This window comes from Mastigoproctus giganteus, chromosome 5 (assembly GCF_048544385.1).
Source record: "Mastigoproctus giganteus isolate SK-2022 chromosome 5, ASM4854438v1, whole genome shotgun sequence".
Taxonomy (NCBI): Eukaryota; Metazoa; Arthropoda; class Arachnida; order Uropygi; family Thelyphonidae; genus Mastigoproctus; species Mastigoproctus giganteus.
In genome coordinates, this window is record NC_143579.1 from 191,763,737 (window position 1) to 191,785,116 (window position 21,380).

At 40.0% G+C, this 21,380-nt stretch overlaps 1 protein-coding gene across 1 annotated transcript in view; it reads right to left on the reverse strand.

The window, feature by feature from the left end:
* LOC150085957 (cytochrome P450 3A8-like) overlaps window positions 1-21,380 on the reverse strand; it is a 170,193-nt gene that overhangs the window by 63,510 nt on the left and 85,303 nt on the right. Inside the window, exons 8-9 of the mRNA XM_090374754.1 lie at window positions 18,068-18,183; window positions 4,733-4,868 (exon numbers count right to left, since the gene is read on the reverse strand). Coding sequence (XP_090230880.1) covers window positions 4,733-4,868; window positions 18,068-18,183 — 252 coding nt within the window. The remainder of the gene's footprint in view (window positions 1-4,732; window positions 4,869-18,067; window positions 18,184-21,380) is intronic.

Consider the following 21,380-nt stretch of genomic DNA (forward strand, 5'->3'; position numbering starts at 1 on the left):
GAATACAGTATTCCAAATGTGATCTTACAATTGCATTATACAGTGGGACTATGACCTCCCTGTTTCCACAGGATAGTGTTTGATAAATCGATAGGACACGAAGGGTTTTCCCGGCTGCCTTTTTACACTGTTCAGAAAGCTTCACACTGCCTATATCATAACTCCCATATCCCTTTCCTCCTCCACTGTTTTTAATCCAACCTCACAAAGTGTATAATTTATTTGTGAGTTGCTATTCCCCAAGTATAAAACCTTTCATTTAGTAGCATTAAAAAATAGTTCCTGTTTCTCTGACCATTTCTGAAGTCTGTTCAAGTCATCCTCTAAGGCAGTGGTTCTCAAACGTTTTAATCTGAAGGCACCCTAAATCCATTATGAAAAATGCCCGGTACCCCCAGCACCGGATGCAATGGGCGCTGGCAGAATATTTTGTAAGGCGGTGCTGTTTCAAATACAGTGTATGCGAAGGACGGCTCAGCTCGGCTGTTCCTTATATGTAGGTGTATATACATAAACACTGCAATGACTTCTAATTTACATGACTTTAAAATTAACATGACTAATTTACATGACTTTTATATTAAAGTGACTTCTAATTTACATGACTTCTGCGATGACTTCTAATTTACACAGTTGCATGAAATTCAATGACCTTTTGTAGCGATGGCCATGATGTAAGCCGATGCTAAATTTGACGTCGCAGCACCCCTATAGGGTTCTATAGAGCAGTGGTTTTCACTTTGAAAACCACTGCTCTAAGGAGTGCTGCTTGACACTGATCATTAATGAATCTATCAATCTTTACATCGTCTGCAAATTTTTACATCACGTATTTATTCCTTCTTCAATGTCATTTATGAAAATGAGAGAACCAATCCAAGAACCAATCCTTGAGGAAGCCCACAACGGACATTACACCAATCTGAAGAATATTCATTAATTACAATCCTCTACCTTCTGTCCTGCACTACCCAGCAATCCATCTTAGAATCTTATCAGTAATCGCAACCTGTTGAAGCTTATACCGTAGCTTGTCATGTGGGACCAAGTCAAATGCTTTGCTAAAATCCTTATAAGCTACATTGAAATTGTTCCCTAAACCCAGCTCACAAGTAGCTGTGTCAAAAAAAGCCTACTAGGTTAGTTAAACATTATTTTCCCTTAACAAAGCCATTGTATGTGCCCATCAGAATGCTATATCTATCTAAATGTTCCTGGATTGCACCCTTCATCATTGCCTCTAAGACTTTTTTCTACCACCACAGTCATGACTAACCAGTCTATAGTTACCAACTTCACTCTTAGAACTGCCTTTGTTTATTGGAGATACGTTGGCACTTTTCCAATCCAAAAGAATCTCCAAGAATTTCCAAGTCCAAAGATGCCCTCATAATTAACATCAATGGTTCGATACACTCCCTAGCACTCTCCCTCAAAACTACAGGGTATATGCCATCAAATCCAGGAGCATTACTTGCCTTTGTGTTCAAAGGGTTTTCTAATAAACAGTCATCTGTAATTACTACATCGCTAATTTCATATGGCTCAGTCTCACTTGCACAGCAGCTTCTCAACATGAAGGGTCTTTTGTGAGTAAAGTCAGATACAAAGTACCTGTTAAATTAATCCACAACATCAGCTGGATTGTCTAAGACTTTCTCATACCCAGTACACAGGGATCCAATCTGATTTGCTTTTTTCTTCCTTGTATTCACATACATGAAAAATTCCTTGTCCCCATTCTTTGCTCTCTTAGCCAATGCTTTCTCATATACACAGCCTTGGTCTACCTGACCTTATTTGTGGCACTATTACAGATCAACTTGTAATACACAGTTTGACTTTCTTTATTATTTTTCTTTGATATTAAAGTATATATATTATATTCTTCAATTCTAAATGCCACTCACACTTTTCTCTCCACTGACTGCAAGAAATTTATATCCTCCCCCTTGCTGAATAATTAAGAAAATATTAAGAAAAGACAGATGTAGAATAGATGTGTGGAAATTTGCCTTTAGCCAGCAGGTGGTTAATTGCTGGAACAAACTTCCATCTGTCATGGAAGTTGATAGGTTAAATAAATTTAAGGAGGAACTGTACAGGCATTTGGAGGGAATGGGGTGATTTTTTTTTTTTTTTTTTGGCTGATGCTGCATAAGCTCATACACTTGCTTTCTTGCATCACATGCCACCACTACTACTACTACTACTACTATTATAAGTAAAAGAAACAGTATCAGTTAACTAGTAAATTATATGGTTGCTATGCTGCAACCATATACTTTACTGTATCCTGCAATGCTACTGATAAGTATAAACTGTTACAGTAAAATCCTTCATTATACAATGCCCACTGGCATACACAGCTGCTGTGCAGCTGTGTATGCCGGTGGGCATTGTATAATGAAGGATTTTACTTTTGCACATGAAACAGCACTGGTGTAAGTTAGGAAGTCATGTCCATTTGGAAATGTTTACTACTAATAGCCCAAGGGAATATTGCTGGAGATAATATCCTACAGGTTTGACATAGCAGAAAAGTTAGCACAGTTTGGTTGTTTTAGGATATTATGGTGCATTAGTGTCTAAGGCACAAAGTCAAACGGCACTAATGCACTAAGTCAAAAAGGTGTAAAATATAAAAGTATAATATTATAATTGTTTATATATTATTGTGAAAGAGTATATGATACAAAAAGTTTATAAAGCATAAAATGATAAAAACATTCTAGATAAAGTTATTTAGATTAATAAGTTGTGAAAACGTAAATATAGCTGACACGTCATTGTCCGATAAAATCTGTCTGTGTGTATAAGGCTCAGACAGAGAGCTAAAACATAAACGATGATCATTATAAAAACATGGATATTCAATAAATATGATGGACTGTTAAAATAGCGTCACAATTTCTAACCTATCTGCACTATTGCTAACCTATCTGCACTCAGCAGATAGGTTAGTACAGGAGTGCAGTAGCATGTCTGCTAAATATGGTTAATGACTGTATTCATTATCACAATGATTAGTTGCAAACTCTTCTGACTTAAGTGATTGGGCTACAGAATATATATATAGTGAAGGAGCTCAGAAATGGTTTTATTCTTATTCAAAGTAATCATCACCTGATTGAATGCACTTATAACACCATTCTAAAATTTTATGAAAAGTCAGCGGCAGTTATGTTTTTCTTTATAACCTCAACATCCTGAAATCTCTTTCCTTTGAGAGCAGTTTTCACCTTGGGAAAGAGGAATAAGTCAACTGATACTAGATCGGGAGAATAGGGTGGATGGTTGAATCTGTACAATGCCACATTTTGTTAGATATGTCTTCACAAGTGCAGAATGGGTGTGGGAATTGTCTTGTAACAAGAACCAGCTGCCTTTCTCTCGAAATTCCAGCCTCACCTGAGAAATGTGCATCAAAACCTTTTGAAGCACCTGTAGGTAGAATGCAGCATTGACTCTCTCCTTCAGGTTCAAATGCCTTGCGAATCACATTCTGTTTGTTGAAAAATAATGATTGGCATTGTTTTGATCCTGGACTTCTGTAAACAAAACTTTTCAGGCCTTGGTGATGATTTTGAAATCCGCTGCATGCTCTGACACTTCATCTCAGAGTCCTACCAAAACACCCAACACTCATCTCCAGTTATAGTCAAAACTGTACATGAGTCTTGACAAATCTAGTTGAAGTCTTTGCATGATGATAGTCTTCATTGTTTTTGCTTATTTGTGAGGCTGTGCAGTAAAAATTTTGTACAGACCTTCCTTTTCAATAAATCTTCATGCAGAATTTTAAAAATCATCTTCTTATTCATATCTAATTCATCAGCCATCATTCTGATGGTCAAACAATGATCTCATGCCACAATTTCTGAACTTTTGCAACTCTGTCCTCATTTCAAGAGGCCCACCCACTTCTTCAGTCATCACGAACATCCTCACATCCATCTTTGAATTGCTTATACCATTCAAACGCATTGGCATGCTTGAATGTTTCACCACCATAAACAGTTTTTAATATTTCATAAGTTTCTGTTGCAGCTTTTCCCAGTTTAAAGCAAAATTTTATATTTGTTCATTGCCCCATTGCAAAATCATGATAAAGTCAATACTACTAATAAAACTGGTTATTACTTGCAACCTCTCAGCGTACTGGACAATCTCTGAACTACCATCTGTTGGAGGAAGTCTAAACTATGACTAACACTTCCATTTTATTTTCAAATTTATCAAGACTGCAATAGCACAAGTCTGGGAGTTTTATTGCCGCACCTCATATCCTCTTATGCCACTGGTAAAAATTTGATATCTCATCTGGTGTGTCACTTTGCCATTGACAATGAATATGGTGTGTAAATTGCAGAGTTAGTCCCTGTGGAATGCAAAAATCTGCCATGCAGTATGTCACTAGAGCTCATCACACAAAACACAGTTGCAATGTGAACAAGGAGAATGAGCTCCAATGCCAGATAAAATTCAGTTTGTTTCAGTAATTTACACATTAATGGAATACATTAAAGCTTTCATAAAATAAAATGAAATGTCACTTATTGAATAAACATTTTGGCCGATAAATTATATAGAAACTGATTGTCAGCCAAACATGATTTGATGGACATGTGGGAGTTGCAATGAAAGCAACTCTCTCATGTGAGCATGTGGCAAGAAGCAAAGTTGCTATAATTGCAATCATCACATTTTCTAATTTTACCAAAAAACTTACTTTTATTTTTCACTTCATCTTTAAACACTGAAAAATTTTCTTCTTCATGACCATATTCAGAATACACGTCTTTGCTTTCTGTTATCACACTGTCTTTCTCTGCATCCATCAACATCTGAAGGAAATCGTTCCTGATCTATGAGTATGAAATACAAAGCAGTTATAGTCATGGAAATACTGTTAACAATGGCATCAGATTTTATATAAAAAAATGTACAATTCACTTACTGTATCTGCAGAATTTTCAATAAAGAAACCAAAAATCAGATGGTTTTTGAATGCCTGTGAGTTACAGCCCGGTGAGCAACATTACTGAAGAGTAGAGTTTCTAGTACTGGTGGTCCATTTCACTCTTTCCTACAGACTTTATTATAAATTCAGTAACAGTATGTTTTACTGAACAGGGGCTGTTCCTTTACTTAGTGATTTTTCACACATATCATATTATAAGTAAAAATGAATATGTACAGGGTGTTTTCACATAACTTTAAAATTTACTATGAGTATATTTTACTCATAGTAAATTTTAAAAAAATTGTTTTAAAATTTATTTCAAAAAATTCTTTTAAGAGTATAATAGTCATCAGATATTTTAAGATGGGATATACAGTTCTTTGAACATTCAGGGATACATTAAAGAAAAGCTTGACTACCATTGATCAAAAGCAGTGGTAGTCAAAAATGTAGTTATATTATACTAAAACTGCAAAGAGCCCAAAGCAGTGTGAATGCATTGTCAAAAGGAAAACTGCTGGTAGCAGTTCTCCTAAAAATCATGGCTTTATTATTATTATTATTATTATTATTATTATTAGTTATATGATGTAAGGAAGCCTGAGGCTTATGCTGCACCAGCCAAAAAAATTTCTGAATTACCCTGAGAGAGAGAGAGAGAAGTACAAGGGAATCACCAAGAAAGAGAAGAATGATGATATCCAGCTGAGGACTGGGTATTATACTGCTTGACAAAATTAACAGAACATATAGAAAATGTGGTGTAACTCATGCAGCTTGCAATGAAGTGGGACAAAATTTTGGTATGATGGTGTACTATAATGAAATGAGGAGACAGCAAGAAACTTCAGACAGTTATAAGGGATGTTTATAGGCATTGTATAAGAATTACCAAAAAGGTCACATTACAGAAGTCGATAGAAGGTGCTCGAAAATATGGTCACATTACATCAGTATGGTGCATAATACCCTCCAATGGCTAAACAGCCCTGACAGCTGTGAACCATGCCTGATATAAGGGTGCTCTGGCAATAAGTCTTATTCTTCCGCTTGCACAGACCATAGATCACCAAGTGACCAAGGAGTTGCTGTTGGCATACAATGATGCTCAAGGGCATCCCACATATGTTCGATCAGATTTAAGACTGGTGAGTGTGCTGGCCATGCCAGTTGTTAGATATCTTCAGATTCAATATATTCCTTTACCATTCGAGCTCTAATGTGCAGTGGCATTATCAAATGAAAAGAAAATCTGGGCCAACCGCACCCCTAAAAAGTCACACATAGGGTTCAAGGATCTGTTCTTAGTATCTCTGTGCAGTTATTGTACCCCTATCAAAATATATTTGTTTGTTCTCACAGAACAAGAAAATATATTTTGATAAGGGTACTGTAACTGCTCAGATCAACTTTGCAGCCGTTGATCATTATTTTGCTTCCCACGAGAACACTGCCTCCACTGTAACTGCCCCTTTCTCTGATGTTAGAGTGATGGTACCACATTCCTCACTGCCGCCAGAAGAAATAACATCTAGAATCTGTTTGCAGGCTAAAATGGGACTCACCAAAGAACAGAAATGTACCCCATTTGTCAGGGCTCCAAGTCACACGCATTCCTGGCACTGGTTTCAAGCTCTGTGGTTGTTTAGAGTTAATGGGATACAGAACACTGGTTTCCTTGCATAGAGTCCACTTGAATTGAGCCTTCTTAATGCAGTCTGGTTGGAAATGTTTTCGCCTGTGGCCACAGCAACCTCAAGAGACAGATGATGACAGGACATTGTAGGGTTCCATATTACTGTTGGAGCCAGAAGCGGTGTGTTCTGGTTGATGTAGTCCTCAGGCAATCTTGGCCAGCTCTTCTTGTAATGGTTCCTGTCTCCTGAAACTGCTTCCATAGTGGCAAGATGACACTGTGCGAAACATTATGCCAACATGCCACTTCTGCCTGGGACTGCCTCTCTCAAAGTCGTTCAATGGCCCGCCATCTCAAAGAATCATCTAAATGACTTGCCATCTTGAGTACTAGAGATGTGGCTTTCCCACTCAGCAAGCCAAAAAACAGGAATGAAGTGATGTGGTTGTAACCCATGTTTTTATAGGCATGAATAATTTGCATAATGTGGGGCTCTGTAAGGTGGTAGATCAATTTTTATTAGATACTCAGAATTTGTATGCCAGGATGCCTATTATATCAAATATTTGCTTTTGGAGATGCTGTTCACAATAAAATATTTGTGAAAAACATTTTGTTCTGTTAATTTTGTCCAGCAGTGTACTTGTTTCATGTTTTCAGACTGTCTGTAGTAAGCCAAGATACAACCACAGGGGCTGCCTTTGTGTCTTTTCAATGCAAGGAGTGTGATGAGATTAAGTTAAGTGAAAACTCATCGTTCTGAAGGCATTAGCATTAGCATTAGCATTAGCATTAGTAGAGGCATTTGATGCAAGAAAGCAAGCTTATGCAGCATCAGCCAAAAAAAAAAAAAAAAAAAAGTAACATAAATAAATAAAAATAACCACTTCCACTTCACCCCTCTGTTCGTTCGAAATACCTGTCCAGCTGAGCCTTAAACTTATTTAGGCTATCAACTTCCACGACAAGGGATGGAAGTCTGTTCCACCCACCAACCACCCGCTGGCTAAAGGCAAATTTCCGCACATCTATCCTACATCTGTCTTTCCTCAATTTGAATTTATGCCCTCTCAGGTGATTTTTCTGAGCTAGAGGAAGAATCCCATCAGCATTGAGCATGCTCAAACCATTCAAGGCTTTGTACACCTCTATCAGATCACCCCGCTGGTGCCTAGTTTCCAGACACTGTAATTTGCAAAACTTAAGCCTTTCTTCGTAAGAGAACCCCTTTGTCCCATTCACCAATCTAGTTGCCCTTCTCTGTACTCGTTCCAGCAGCAGCTCTACATCCTTCCTGAAATGAGGCCTCCAGGCCTGTATACAGTACTCTAGGTGTGGCCTGACCATTGCCTTATACAAGGGAATAATCACCTCCTTATCCCTGCTAGAAAAATTCCTATATATCATTGACAATACACCATGAGCTACTCTTGCAGCTCGTCTGCACTGCTCAGAGAACTTCATATCTGCCTTCACCACCACCCCCAGGTCCCTTTCATTCTCTACCACTGTCAGTGTAGTACCACAGAGTTGATACGCTGCTCTGGGGTTGCTGTTTCCCATATGTAGTACTTTACATTTGTCAATGTTAAACTTCATTTGCCACCTCGAAGCCCATCTGCTCAACCTTTCCAAATCCTGTTGCAGCAGCATAGTGTCAGTAGTGTCCTTGACAACCCTGCCAACCTTCGTATCGTCTGCAAACTTGGACATTAAGCCTGATATACCATCATCAATATCATTTATAAATACAGAAAACAATAAAGGCCCCAATACTGAACCCTGAGGGACTCCACTAATAACATTAGTCCACGATGAGCAGTGTCCATTGATTACCACTCTCTGTCTTCTCCCCCTCAACCACCCCTTTATCCATAGCAGCAACTTGCCTCCAATGCCACACTGCTCCAATTTGTGCAGCAGTCTTCCATGTGCAACAGTATCAAAAGCCTTTCTAAGATCCAAGTATATAATATCAAAGTTATTCCCTGCATCCAGTTCTTTTGTGACTGCATCACAGTATCCAATCAAATTGGTCAGGCAAGACTTCCCCTTAACAAAACCATGCTGTGTCCTAGCTATAACTGAAGTCTTGTCTAGATGATCCTGCAGTGCTTCTTTCACCAGTGCCTCCATTAATTTTCCGGGAACAGAAGTTAAACTCACAGGTCTATAATTACTTGTGTCAGCCTTTGATCCCCCTTTGTGAATTGGGGTCACATTTGCACATCTCCAGTCAATGGGTACCTCCCCTGAGTCCAAGGAAGCTCTCATAATTATGGCTAAGGGTTTGCTTACCTCCTTTGCTGCCTCCTTTAATATAACTGGATAGATCCCATCCACCCCAGGTGCCTTTCTTGTGTTTATCTTCAACAATTTCTCCTCCACTTTGCTCTCAGTTATTACAAGATTCTCTAGCTTACTGCTAGAATTGAATACACCTCTGGCATTCCCCTCGCTGAATAACTCCTCATGTGTGAATGTCGATGCAAAATATTCATTTAGTTTGTTAGCTACCCGAGCAGGGTCATCAACAGTTGACCCATCGATCTCAAGTGGACCAATCTGATTCATCCCCTTCCTTCTAGAGTTTACATAAGTAAAGAACTCTTTGCTGTTTTTCTTCGCATCCCTTGCCAAGGATCTCTCGTAATCTGCCTTCGCCTGCCTAACCTCCTTTGTAACTTGGTTACAGATCAACTTGTATCTATCATAGGCGTCCGTGTCACGTGTTAATTTGTATGTATCCCATGCATTTTTCTTCTCTGCCATATGCCTCATTAGTTCATCTGACAACCATTTAGGCCTAAACCTTGAACAATATTTCTTAGTTGGTATGTAAAGCCTAGTAGCTTCCACGATAAGTTCTTTGAATGCTTCCCATTTTGAATTTGCTGTTGGCAATATCATCAGTTGATCCCACTGTATAGAATTTAAATACTGTCTCAGTCCATTGTAGTCGCCTTTACGAAAGCAATACCCCTTCCCTTTACCCCTAATGGTAGTTACCTCTTTGAGTAAATCCCACTTCAGCACACTGTGATCACTGCCACCAAGTGGTTCATTTATCTGCAGATTCTTAATGCATGAAGAATCACTACTGATAATCAAATCAAGAGTATTACTCCCTCTAGTTGCCTCCCGAACATGCTGATGTAGAAAACAATCATCCAATAAATCCACAAAAGCCTTGCTACTGTGTGAGTGACCAGCCCCCAAATTCCAGTCAATATCTGGGAAATTAAAATCCCCCATTATAAGACTCTCTGATTTACTGGCCCACTCTATTTCTCCGAACAGTTTCTTATTATACTCATCAGAGTCATTAGGCCTATAGCACACTCCTACTCTCAATTTTGATCTCCCAATGCTTATGTCACACCAAACTGACTCGACACTGCACTGTCCAGCGATGTCGACTGGCTTCACTTCCTTGGATTTTATGTGTTTTTTAACTAATAGCATAACCCCTCCTCCCTTCCTATCCTGTCTATCCTTTCTGTAGACATTGTAGTCCCCAAATTCCAGTTCTGCATTTCTTATATCTGTGTGACACCACGTCTCTGAAATCCCCACAATATCTGCCTTTGATGTTTTGAGCAATACCTCAAATTCATCAAATTTATTTACTAAACTCCTAGCATTGGTGTACACACAAGTATACATGCACCTGTTCTTTTTCTTAACTACCCTAACACAACCCATGTGTTTACTTGTACCCCAATGATTCCCAGAAGTCTCTGAAATATCCTGCATCTTATTTTCCAGGCTGCGGCTCATTCCAATAGAAGCAGTGCAAGAATCACTTTCACCTCTGCCAGTGGCTACTGTTAATCTATTAGTCCTTGTATCCCCCCAATCTAGCAGTTTTCCGACCCACCTAACATTGCCTCGATAGCATCAGCAAACATTCTTGCACCCTTTCTATTTAAGTGTATCCCATCCCTGTAGAAGCAGTCTCTCCTGTTAACAAGTACAGACCAGGCTGAAAAAAATTCTACCCCTTGAGCCCTGCACCCAAATCAGTGCTAGAGACTACACTCATGCATCAGATTCTTTGTTTGTTTGTTTGAGAATTTTTTAGGCGCATGGGCATGTATGGCCATAGTGTGCCATACATTTCTTTAAGGATCAAGAGTCAGAAAACTGGTTTTTGACTAGCTAAAGGAGGTGGTATACATTGATCGCTTTGAGAAAGGTAAAAATCTTTGAGATGTTTGTTTTATTGTCCAAAATTGAAGTAAGCGTTAGTGGATCTTCTGGCTGGAGTGAAGAGATTCTGGTGTTCTATTGCAAATTTTGTACATTCCACAAGGATATGCTTCACTGAAAGCACTGATTTACAGTGATCACACTGGGGGTGAATCTCCCCTCTTAAAAGATAACTGTGAGTAATATTAGTGTGACATATTTGCAGATGAGCTAGTATTACCTCCTGTTGTCGAATTGGACTGAAGCTTGAAGGCCATTGCTCAAGATTTGGCTTGATACTTTGAAGCTTATTTTTAAGTTAGTTTTGCCATGCTAATTGCCACTGGTGTACATGCATTTTTCCTGTATTATTCGTTTATAATCTTGATGTGGAACACTCCACTGGTCATCGGGTGGTAAGTCAGCCGCTTTTGCAGCATTGTCCACTAATTCATTTCCTGGGATTGCCATATATTCTGGGACCCAAAAGAAGTGTATGGTTCTTCCAAGATCAGATAAATATATAAAGTGTTTGTTATTTCTTTCACAACTGGGTGGGTGATGTTCATGGTGTTTTCCAGGGCTTGAAGTGCACTTAGAGAATCAGAGAATACTATACTGTTTTCAATATTGGAGGACTTGATATGCTTCAATGCAACCTGAATTGCCATTAGTTCGGCAGAAAATATACTGAACTCATGTGGCAGTTGGTAAGCCAATGTTATGTTAGGAAAAACTGCGGCGATTCCAACATGGGCGTCATTCTTTGATCCATCTGTATGAACTACAACAAAGTTTAGAAACTGCTCCACTACTGCATGGTAAAGTTGCAAGAAATTTTCTTTATGTAGTGCAGATTTATCCCATTTATGAAGGTATTATCACATGAAATTGGAGTAATGCTCCACGGAGCAAGGAGTAGTGGAGGGGTATTTGCGATATTATCAATCAGATTAAGTTCTTCTAGAAGATGTCTTATTCTTATACCTAATGGTTGGTTAGCAGTAGGGCAGTTATGGTATAACCTGCTGTGTTGGGGGGTGAAAAGTAATTCCCAATTTGGGTGTTCAGGCATAGATCTAATTTTATATGCATAGCATAATATAGGTTGTTGCCTTCTGATAGAGAGAGGGGGTTCGTGAGCTTTGGCGTATAGAATATGTATTGGAGACATGGATATGCTCATAGAGCAATGCATATTGCACTATGATGGAGAGGATCAAGCCAGCAAAGGACACTAGGCCTTGCTGAGCTATACACTGGTGCTCCATAGTCAAGTTTTGATCTTATTAAAGATCTGTATAGCCATAATAAGGTAAGGCGATCAGCTCCCCACTTTGTTGCTGAGAGAACCCGGATGATATTTAGTTTTTGTTGGCAGTATGTTCTTAGTCTTTTAATATGTTCCAGGAAGGTAAGTTTATGATCTAAGGTGATTCCTAAGAATCATATGCTGGGTTAAACTGCTATTGGTTATCCATTCAGTTGTAGTTCCAGATGTGAGTGTTTTAAGTATGAAGTTGAAAACCATTGGTTTGTGCCCACGTACTGATCTTATTTATTGCGCCTTATAACTGTCTCTCGATAATATTCATGTTTTTCGCATTACAAGAAATACTAAAGTCATCTACAAACAGTGCCTTATCAATAGTGTTTGGAAATTGTTCAGCTGTTGTTATTTGGTTTTCAGGAGCATTAGCAACTGAGGCCATATTGCTCCAGGGATATGCGGTGGTCATTCCCTGACCTTTCCGCATCCTCTGTATTTGGTGGTCACAGGCTCGAACCCCGGTCTAATCAAGAAGTGTGTGCTACGCACTGCTGCTCCTGCCCACGTTGTTCATTACAATTATAAAGAGTGTAGCACTGAGTACAGAGCCCTGGGGAAACTCCTCATGCATCAGAGAACACAGCAACATTCCCAATGGCAGAAAGTGCTGATCCCACAGGGAGCAACTATTATCAGTGACACTATTTGTCAGCGAAAAACAGGCTATATATATTTTCCAAAAATGATAGATGGAACAGGGCTAGGAATTATGTCAGCAAGGGGAAAAAGTTAATGTTGCAGTGCAGTTATCTTCTAAAGGGCATAGAAGGTAATTTTGTTGTACATGTTGGTTCTAATAATATTAATAACAGGCGACCACAGTATAGGGCAATGTTAAGAAAAAGCTGAAAATTAGGAGTAAATGGAAAAGTATCTACAATTTTGCACGGACATGAGAGGGGCTAGTACATGATGATAGTCTTGTTGATCAATTTGTCCACAGAGAGAGAGAGAGAGAGAGATCTTGCAAGGCTTGTGATAGAATGCTTCTCAGCAAGGGCCAGTGCTTGTTAACAGACAGAACTATTTACAGGGATGGGATACACTGAAATAAAAAGGATGCAAGAATATTTGCTGATGCTACTGAAGCAGTGTTAGGCAAATCAAAAAATTGCTACCTTAGGGAATACATGGCTGGTAGGGGGCTCACAGTCAACTGTGGTTAGTACCTACTGAAAGTGGTCCGAGGAGGGAAAACCTACACATCGCCGTGAGGTATTGAGCGACCATGGCTCATCAATGCTCGAGGTAAGCAAAGGCTCTCCTGGATGGTATGTGGCACAACTCGCCGGTAAATGGAATGCTGGTGATGGGAGTAATGTGTCACAACGCACAGTACATCGAACCCTGCTGAAAATGGGGCTGCGTAGCTGCAGGCCGCTCCGAGTGCCCATGCTAATCACGGTTCACCGGCGACAGAGCCTACAATCGGCATGCAAGCATTGAACTGGACCTTGAGTGATTGGAAGACAGTCATCTGGTCCGATGAATCACATTTCCTGTTGCACCATGTGGATGGCCGGGTACATGTGTGTTGTTTACCTGGGGAAGTGATGGCACATGGATGTACCGTGGGATGAAAGCAAGCTGGTGGCGGTGTCATGCTTTGGGCGATGTGTTGCTGGGATACCCTGGATCAAGTCATCCATGTGCGAGGCACTCTAACATCTACTACCTACCTAAACATCATTGCTGACCAGATACAACCTTTTATGGCAACGGTCTTCCCCTCTGGCGTGCAGTCTTTCAGCTGGTTAATGCGCCGTGCCACACCGCCCGGATTGTTCGAGACTGATTCGCAGAACATGGCCTCAAAATTTTCCAGACATCAATCCCATCAAGCAAATCCGATCTGCGGCGTCTCAACCAAGGACCTTACAGAGTTAAAGGACCTGCTGGTTACGTGTTGGTACCAGATACCACAAGACACATTTAGAAACCTTGTAGCGTCCATACCTCACCGGGTACAAGCTGTTTTGGCTGCACATGGAGGACCAACTTCATATTAGGTAGGTGGTCATAATGTTTTGGCTCATCGGTGTATATTGATGTGGAATTTACTTAAATATACAACAAAATAATAATAATAACAACCACCCTGTGTACTTGGTAGCAATGCCCATCACAGGGAGGAACCCCCCCCCAGTCAGGGAGAAATAATATGAGAACAACAATAATAAAAAATAACAACAATAATAACAAAAAGAGGCGCAATGGCAAAGGAACCTTCAGCCTAGAAAAGAAGGCTTCAGCAGAAGATAGAAGAGATAACAGTGAAGATAGGCCAACACCAATGAAGTAACAGAAGTAAAAAGTTGATCAGAAAAGTGAAGGCCATTCTCAAGAAAGAAAACACCCACAGCAAATACAAGACCTATAATCAGATGATTGAAGACACCCTCAAGCAGAAACTCCTGGCATTCAGCAGGAGACTTCACCATTACAAGGGGAGTGTCCAGAGGAAAATACACAACAGGACATTTTGTGAAAACCAGAGAGCTTTCTATAGGAAAATTGGACAAGAGGAGAATGAAGGCAATGGACTCCCCAACCAGAAGATACTTGAGGAGTTCTGGGAAAATTTGTGCAGCAGTGAAGTTAGCCATAATGATCATGCACCCTGGATAGATCTAGGAAGGAAGAAAACCAAGAAGGTACAAGAGATGACAAAACGGTTTATTCAGGAGGAAGCTGTGCAACAGTCAATCAGGAAATCCCACAACCTGCAAACCCCAGGAATAGATAACATCCACAACTATTGGTAGAAGTTTACCTGCACACTCAGGCACACAGCAGAGCAGTTCACCCAGATAATAACACACCCTGACACAATACAAGTCTCTCTGACTCAACGAACCACCTATCTGAAGGCAAAGAAGGACAAAGACACCACAAACCCCACAAAGTACAGACCTATCACCTGTCTCTCAATAATGTAAAAGATCTTGACCAGTTGCATAATTAAGATAGCAGACTACTTGGAGAGCCAAAACATAATGGCTGAACAGCAGAAAGGATGCAAGGAAATGAACAAAGAATGCAAGGAGCAATTAACCATAGATGCTGCAGTTATAGAGCAAGCCTATAAGAAGCGCAGCAACCTGTACATGGCCTACATCAACTACCGCAAAGGCTTTTGACTCCATTCCCCATAGCTTGCTGATAGAGACACTGAAGGTCTACAAAGTCAACCCAACACTGATACACTTCCTACAACCAACCATGCCAACATAGAGGACCACCATCAAGGTAGAGAACATCATGACGAGGCCAATACCCATCAGAAGAAAAATCTTCCGGGGAGGTGCCCTGAGCTCAGTATGGTTCTGTCTAGCACTCAACCCACTGTCTACTATGCTCAATGACGGAAGGGAGGAAGAGCTCAATACATTAAAGGAAGGGAGGAAGAACCTGTACACTTGCTCTCATCTGATGTAAATGGATGACATCAAACTCTATGGCACAACCAAGAATTAACTCCAACAGCTACTATTATCACTAAAGAGTTTAGCACTGACATCAGGATGTAATTTGGTCTAGAGAAATGCAAGATACATGGATTGCATCAAGGAAATCCAGTCAGAAGAAACTACCAGATAAAGACTGGTGAAGAGAAATTGAAGTCATGACAGAGGGAGAGACATACAAATATCTGGGGATAATGCAGGCCCATCAATCAGAACACAAGGAGATCAAGGCCTGCCTGACTGAGAAATATCATCAGGGACTGAGAAGCCTGGTAAAATCAAATCTGAATGGTGGGAACATAGTCACAGCCCTAACACTTATGCAGTCCCAGTACCAACATACTCTTTTGGGATCACAGATTGGACCAACCCTGAACTGGAGGAGATTATGAGATGGACCAGGATAATGATGACCAAGAGGCGCCAACACCACACGAAGTCACCCATTGAGAGACTGACCATAGCCCATAAGGAAGGAGGGGAGGGATTTGACTGATTTCATTGAACAAGAGAAGAAGATGATTAAGAATCTGCAGGATTAGTTCCAGGAAATCACAGCACCAATCTACCAAGCCATAAGAAAGATAAACAACACACAACACTCAACCTCAACAAGGGGAAGACACACAGATAGAAGAAACAAAGACAGAAATATAGGTGAAGCAGACACTCCATGGCAGAAACTACAATGACCTCCGTCAAGACTACATACAGTAGACTGTTGAAATAACAGCACCCCAAATAATGGAACTTTCAAACTAACGGCACATTGAAATCGGATGTTTACATACAGCACAGATATCTTGCAGTGCTGGAAAAAGAAAATGGCAAGTCACATGATTACTGTATTTTCACTATTTTTAAAATGTATTCTGTACTGATATCGCAGATTATACTGCTGTTTTACACTTATTTTAAATTAAAAACCCCTCAATATGACTCCTAAAGTTAATAAACCTCATACAGAGAAGAAAAAAAGAATAACGTTAAAGCTTAGTGACAAACTTGATGTAATCCAAACTATTACATTAGGGTCACGCAGAAAGTAAATTCATGTGTATTTCTGTAAATTGTGTGTTCTCTGGTCGATTTGCCTGTTTTGTTGGACGTAAAACTCCAGTTTCTGGGGAAAAACCTTGCCATCTACGCCGAAGATTGACTAACTCAGTCTCAGAGTGAAAAAAAGCCCATAAAAGTTTCTCGCATCATTGACGATACCACAGTGCTACCCACGCAGACTAAACTTGATATAATAAAGAAAATAGAATGTAAGCAGGAGTGTATTAATGGCAGAATATAACATTGGACCGTCAACATGTTTATGTTTTTACGTGCAGTAAATAAAATTGCATTCTTAATCTCTCTGTTTCTTATTTAGCCTCATTATTTCTGCATTAAATATATTAAAAATAAAACTTTCTAGATAATGGAAAAATTTCAATAATGGCAACTTGAATCTCTGAAGGTGCCGTTATTCTGAAAGTCTACTGTATATAAGATGGCCTCTAATGCTTGGCTCATGAATGGAAGGCTCTTCCCTGAGACAGAAGGATTCATGCTCACCATCCAAGACCAGGTAATCAACACCAAGAACTACAGAAAATACATCGCAAGGACCCTGGAGTAACAGATGACACATGTTGACAATGCTACCTGTATACCCAGAAACAATCCAGAACATCGCTGAAGGATGCAGTGTGATCATCCAGGAGTACTCACAGACACGACCAGGGGGCCAGGTTAATACATCAGAAGCTATCATAGCTAATCAAAGAGAGTTTACTTGTAATACAGTACAAGCCTCAGGCTGTACTAGAGACTTGCACACAGACTATACTGGGACTGTGCCATCATAGCAGACAAGATGATCCCGCACAACAGACCATACATAACCCTCTTTGACAAGAAGGAAATGGCTACCTACCTGATTGACATGGCAGTGCCCTAAACTAGCAACTTCCAGAAAATATACAAGGAAAAGATCAGGAAGTACTTAGAATTAAAACAAAGTCAAAGATATGTGGCATATGGAACAAGTAATGACCATCCCAATCACTGTCAACCACCAGCATGGGCCAAAGAGGCCCCATAAGAATGTAGCAGCAATAAGCCTCCCAGAGAACACATACATGGAACTCCAGAAAGCTGCAATCCTGAACACCTGTAGAAAATGATGGCGATTCATTCCATTAAATAATGCTGTTATTTCACGGAATGAATCGCCATTTCTTTGACTTAGTATCCATACCAAGAGTTCATCATACTATGCCTTTGTTAAAAGTGTGCCAATCTTTGTAAGATACACAACAATCATAAAACAAAGGATTAACAAATCAATTTTATAGCACTGGACTTACCTGTGAAATACTAGTTGTGGTGGTGACTGTGTTTGTCAAGCCCTTAGTTTTGATTTGATTTTTTATTTAATTGATCTGAATATGGGTGAATGAAGTTCATGAATATGAGTGGTACCATACCTGACCATGTTGTTTCCTTTCTTTGATGGTATGTCGAACAACGTCCCCAAAATATTTTGCACTTTCTGGGTTAAAAATGGGGATATGCAAAAGTTTCATCAGTCTTGGTGAAAGGACTATGAAAAAGAAAATAATGACTGTTAGCAATCTGCAAATGCCATTTGAAGAATATGCTAGCATAAATAAATTCAATAACAAAAATATGTACAATAATATTGCTACACATATTAGGACCCCATCCATTTTATTGTTAAATGTTAAGCAGTCGTAGTCGAGTAGGCAGGAGCGGGAGTGCAGTAGCACACGCTCTTTGAGTTAGACTGGGGTTCAAACCCCTGACTGCTGAATACGGTCAATCTGCCAACCCACAATGGACCAGCGTGGCAGATTATGGTCCATTTCCCTCAGCATGAATTGTTGAGGAGGCTTCCATCCTGCAGTGGGTTGATAATGGCTGCACTTGACTTTTTTTACTTTCCTTTTCCATGCCACCATCAGGCATACCTATACATAAAGTGCAGCATTTAATATTTTTGAAATTAGCATTAGCAAGGGCACATGATGCAAGAACGTTTATATAGCATCAACAAAAAAAAAAAAAAAAAAAACCCTTATTTTACTCGCTCCAAATGTTTGTCAAGTTCTGCCTTGAATCTATTTAAGCTATCAACTTCTACAATGACAGATGGAAGTTTCTGCCAGCAATCAACCACTCACTGGCTAAAGGCAAATTTTCACACATCTATCCTACAACCGTCTTTCCTCAATTTGAATCTATGCCCTCTCAGGTGATTATTCTGAGCAAGAGGAAGAGTCCCATCAGCATTGAGCATGCTCAAACCATTCAAGGATTTATACACCTCAATCAGATCACCTCGCAGGTACCTAGTCTTAGACACTGTAATTTGCAAAACTTAAGCCTTTCTTCGTAAGAGCAACCCATTGTTCTGTTCACTAATCTTGTTGCCCTTCTCTGTACTCATTCCAACAGCTCTACATCCTTCTTAAAATGAGGCCTCCAGACCTGTACTCAAGGTGTGGCCTGACCATTGCCTTATACAAGGGGATAATCACCTCCTTATCCCTGCTAGAAAATATTCTGTATATCATTGACAAGACACCATGAGCTACTCTTGCAGCTCGTCTGCACTGCTCAGAGAACTTCATATCTGCCTGCACAACTACCCCCAGATCCTTTTCATTCTCTACCGCTTTCAGCGTAGTACCACAGAGTTGATACGTTGATCTGGGGTTACTGTTTCCCATATGTAGTACTTTACATTTGTCAATGTTAAACTTCATTTGCCACCTCTCAGCCCATCTGCTCAACCTTTCCAGATCCTGTTGCAGCAGCATAGTATCAGTAGTGTCCTTAACAACCCTGCCAACCTTGGTATCGTCTGCAAACTTGGACATTAAAGAGGTAACCTGAATTTGGACATTAAAGAGGTAACCTGAATAGAAACAGGTGCAGGTATACTTGCGTGTACACCAATGCTAGGAGTTTAGTAAATAAATTTGATGAATTTGAGGTATTGCTCAAAACATCGAAGGCAGATATTGTTGGGATATCAGAGACGTGGTGTCACACAGATATAAGGGATGCGGAACTGCAATTTGGGGAGTACAACGTCTACAGAAAGGATAGACAGGATAGGAAGGGGGGAGGTGTTATGCTATTAGTTAAGAAACACATAAAAACCAAGGAAGTGAAGCCAGTCGACATCGCTGGACAGTGCAGTGTGGAGTCAGTTTGGTGTGACATAAACATTGGGAGATCAAAATTGAGAGTAGGAGTGTGCTATAGGCCTAATGACTCTGATGAGTATAATAAGGAACTGTACAGGGAAATAGAGTGGGCCAGTAAATCAGAGTGTCTTATAATGGGAGATTTTAATTTCCCAGATATTGACTGGAATTTGGGGGCTGGATACTCACACACTAGCAGGGCTTTTGTGGATTTATTGGATGATTGTTTTCTACATCAGCATGTTCGGGAGGCAACTAGAGGGAGTAATACTCTTGATTTGATTATCAGCAGTGATTCTTCATGCATTAAGAATCTGCAGATAAATGAACCACTAGGTGGCAGTGATCACAGTGTGCTGAAGTGGGATTTACTCAAAGAGGTAACTACCATTAGGGGTAAAGGGAAGGGTTATTGCTTCCGTAAAGGCGACTACGATGGACTGAGACAGTATTTATATTCTATACAGTGGGACCAACTGATGATGTTACCAACAGCAAATTCAAAATGGGAAGCATTCAAAGAACTTATCTTGGAAGCTACTAGGCTTTACATACCAACTAAGAAATATTGTTCAAGGTTTAGGCCAAAATGGATGTCAGATGAACTAATGAGGCATATGGCAGAGAAGAAAAATGCATGGGATACTTACAAATTAACACATGACACAGAAGCCTATGATAGATACAAGTTGATATGCAATCAAGTTACAAAGGAGGTTAGGCAGGCGAAGGCAGATTACGAGAAATCCTTGGCAAGGGATGCAAAGAAAAACAGCAAAGAGTTCTTTACTTATGTAAACTCTAGAAGGAAAGGGATGAATCAGATTGGTCCACTTGATATTGATGGGTCAAGTGTTGATGATCCTGCTCAGGTGGCTAACAAACTAAATGAATATTTTGCATCGACATTCACACATGAGGAGTTATTCAGCGAGGGGAATGCCAGAGGTGTATTCAACTCTAGCAGTAAGTTACAGAATCTTGAAATAACTGGGAGTAAAGTGGAGGAGAAACTGTTGAAGATAAACACAAGAAAGGCACCCGGGGTGGATGGGATCTATCCAGTTATATTAAAGGAGGCAGCAAAGGAAGTAAGCAAACCCTTAGCCATAATTATGAGAGCTTCCTTGGACTCAGGGGAGGTACCCATAGACTGGAAATGTGCAAATGTGACCCCAATTCACAAAGGAGGATCAAAGGCTGACACAAGTAATTATAGACCTGTGAGCTTGACTTCTGTTCCAGGAAAATTAATGGAGGCACTGGTTAAAGACGCACTGCAGGATCATTTAGACAAGACTTCAGTTATAGCTCAGACACAGCATGGTTTTGTTAAGGGGAAGTCTTGCCTGACCAACTTGATTGGATACTATGATGCAGTCACAAAAGAACTGGATGAAGGGAATAACTTTGATATTATATACTTGGATCTTAGAAAGGCTTTTGATACTGTTGCACATGCAAGACTGCTACACAAATTGGAGCAGTGTGACATTGGAGGCAAATTGCTGCTATGGATAAAGGGGTGGTTGAGGGGGAGAAGACAGAGAGTGGTAATCAATGG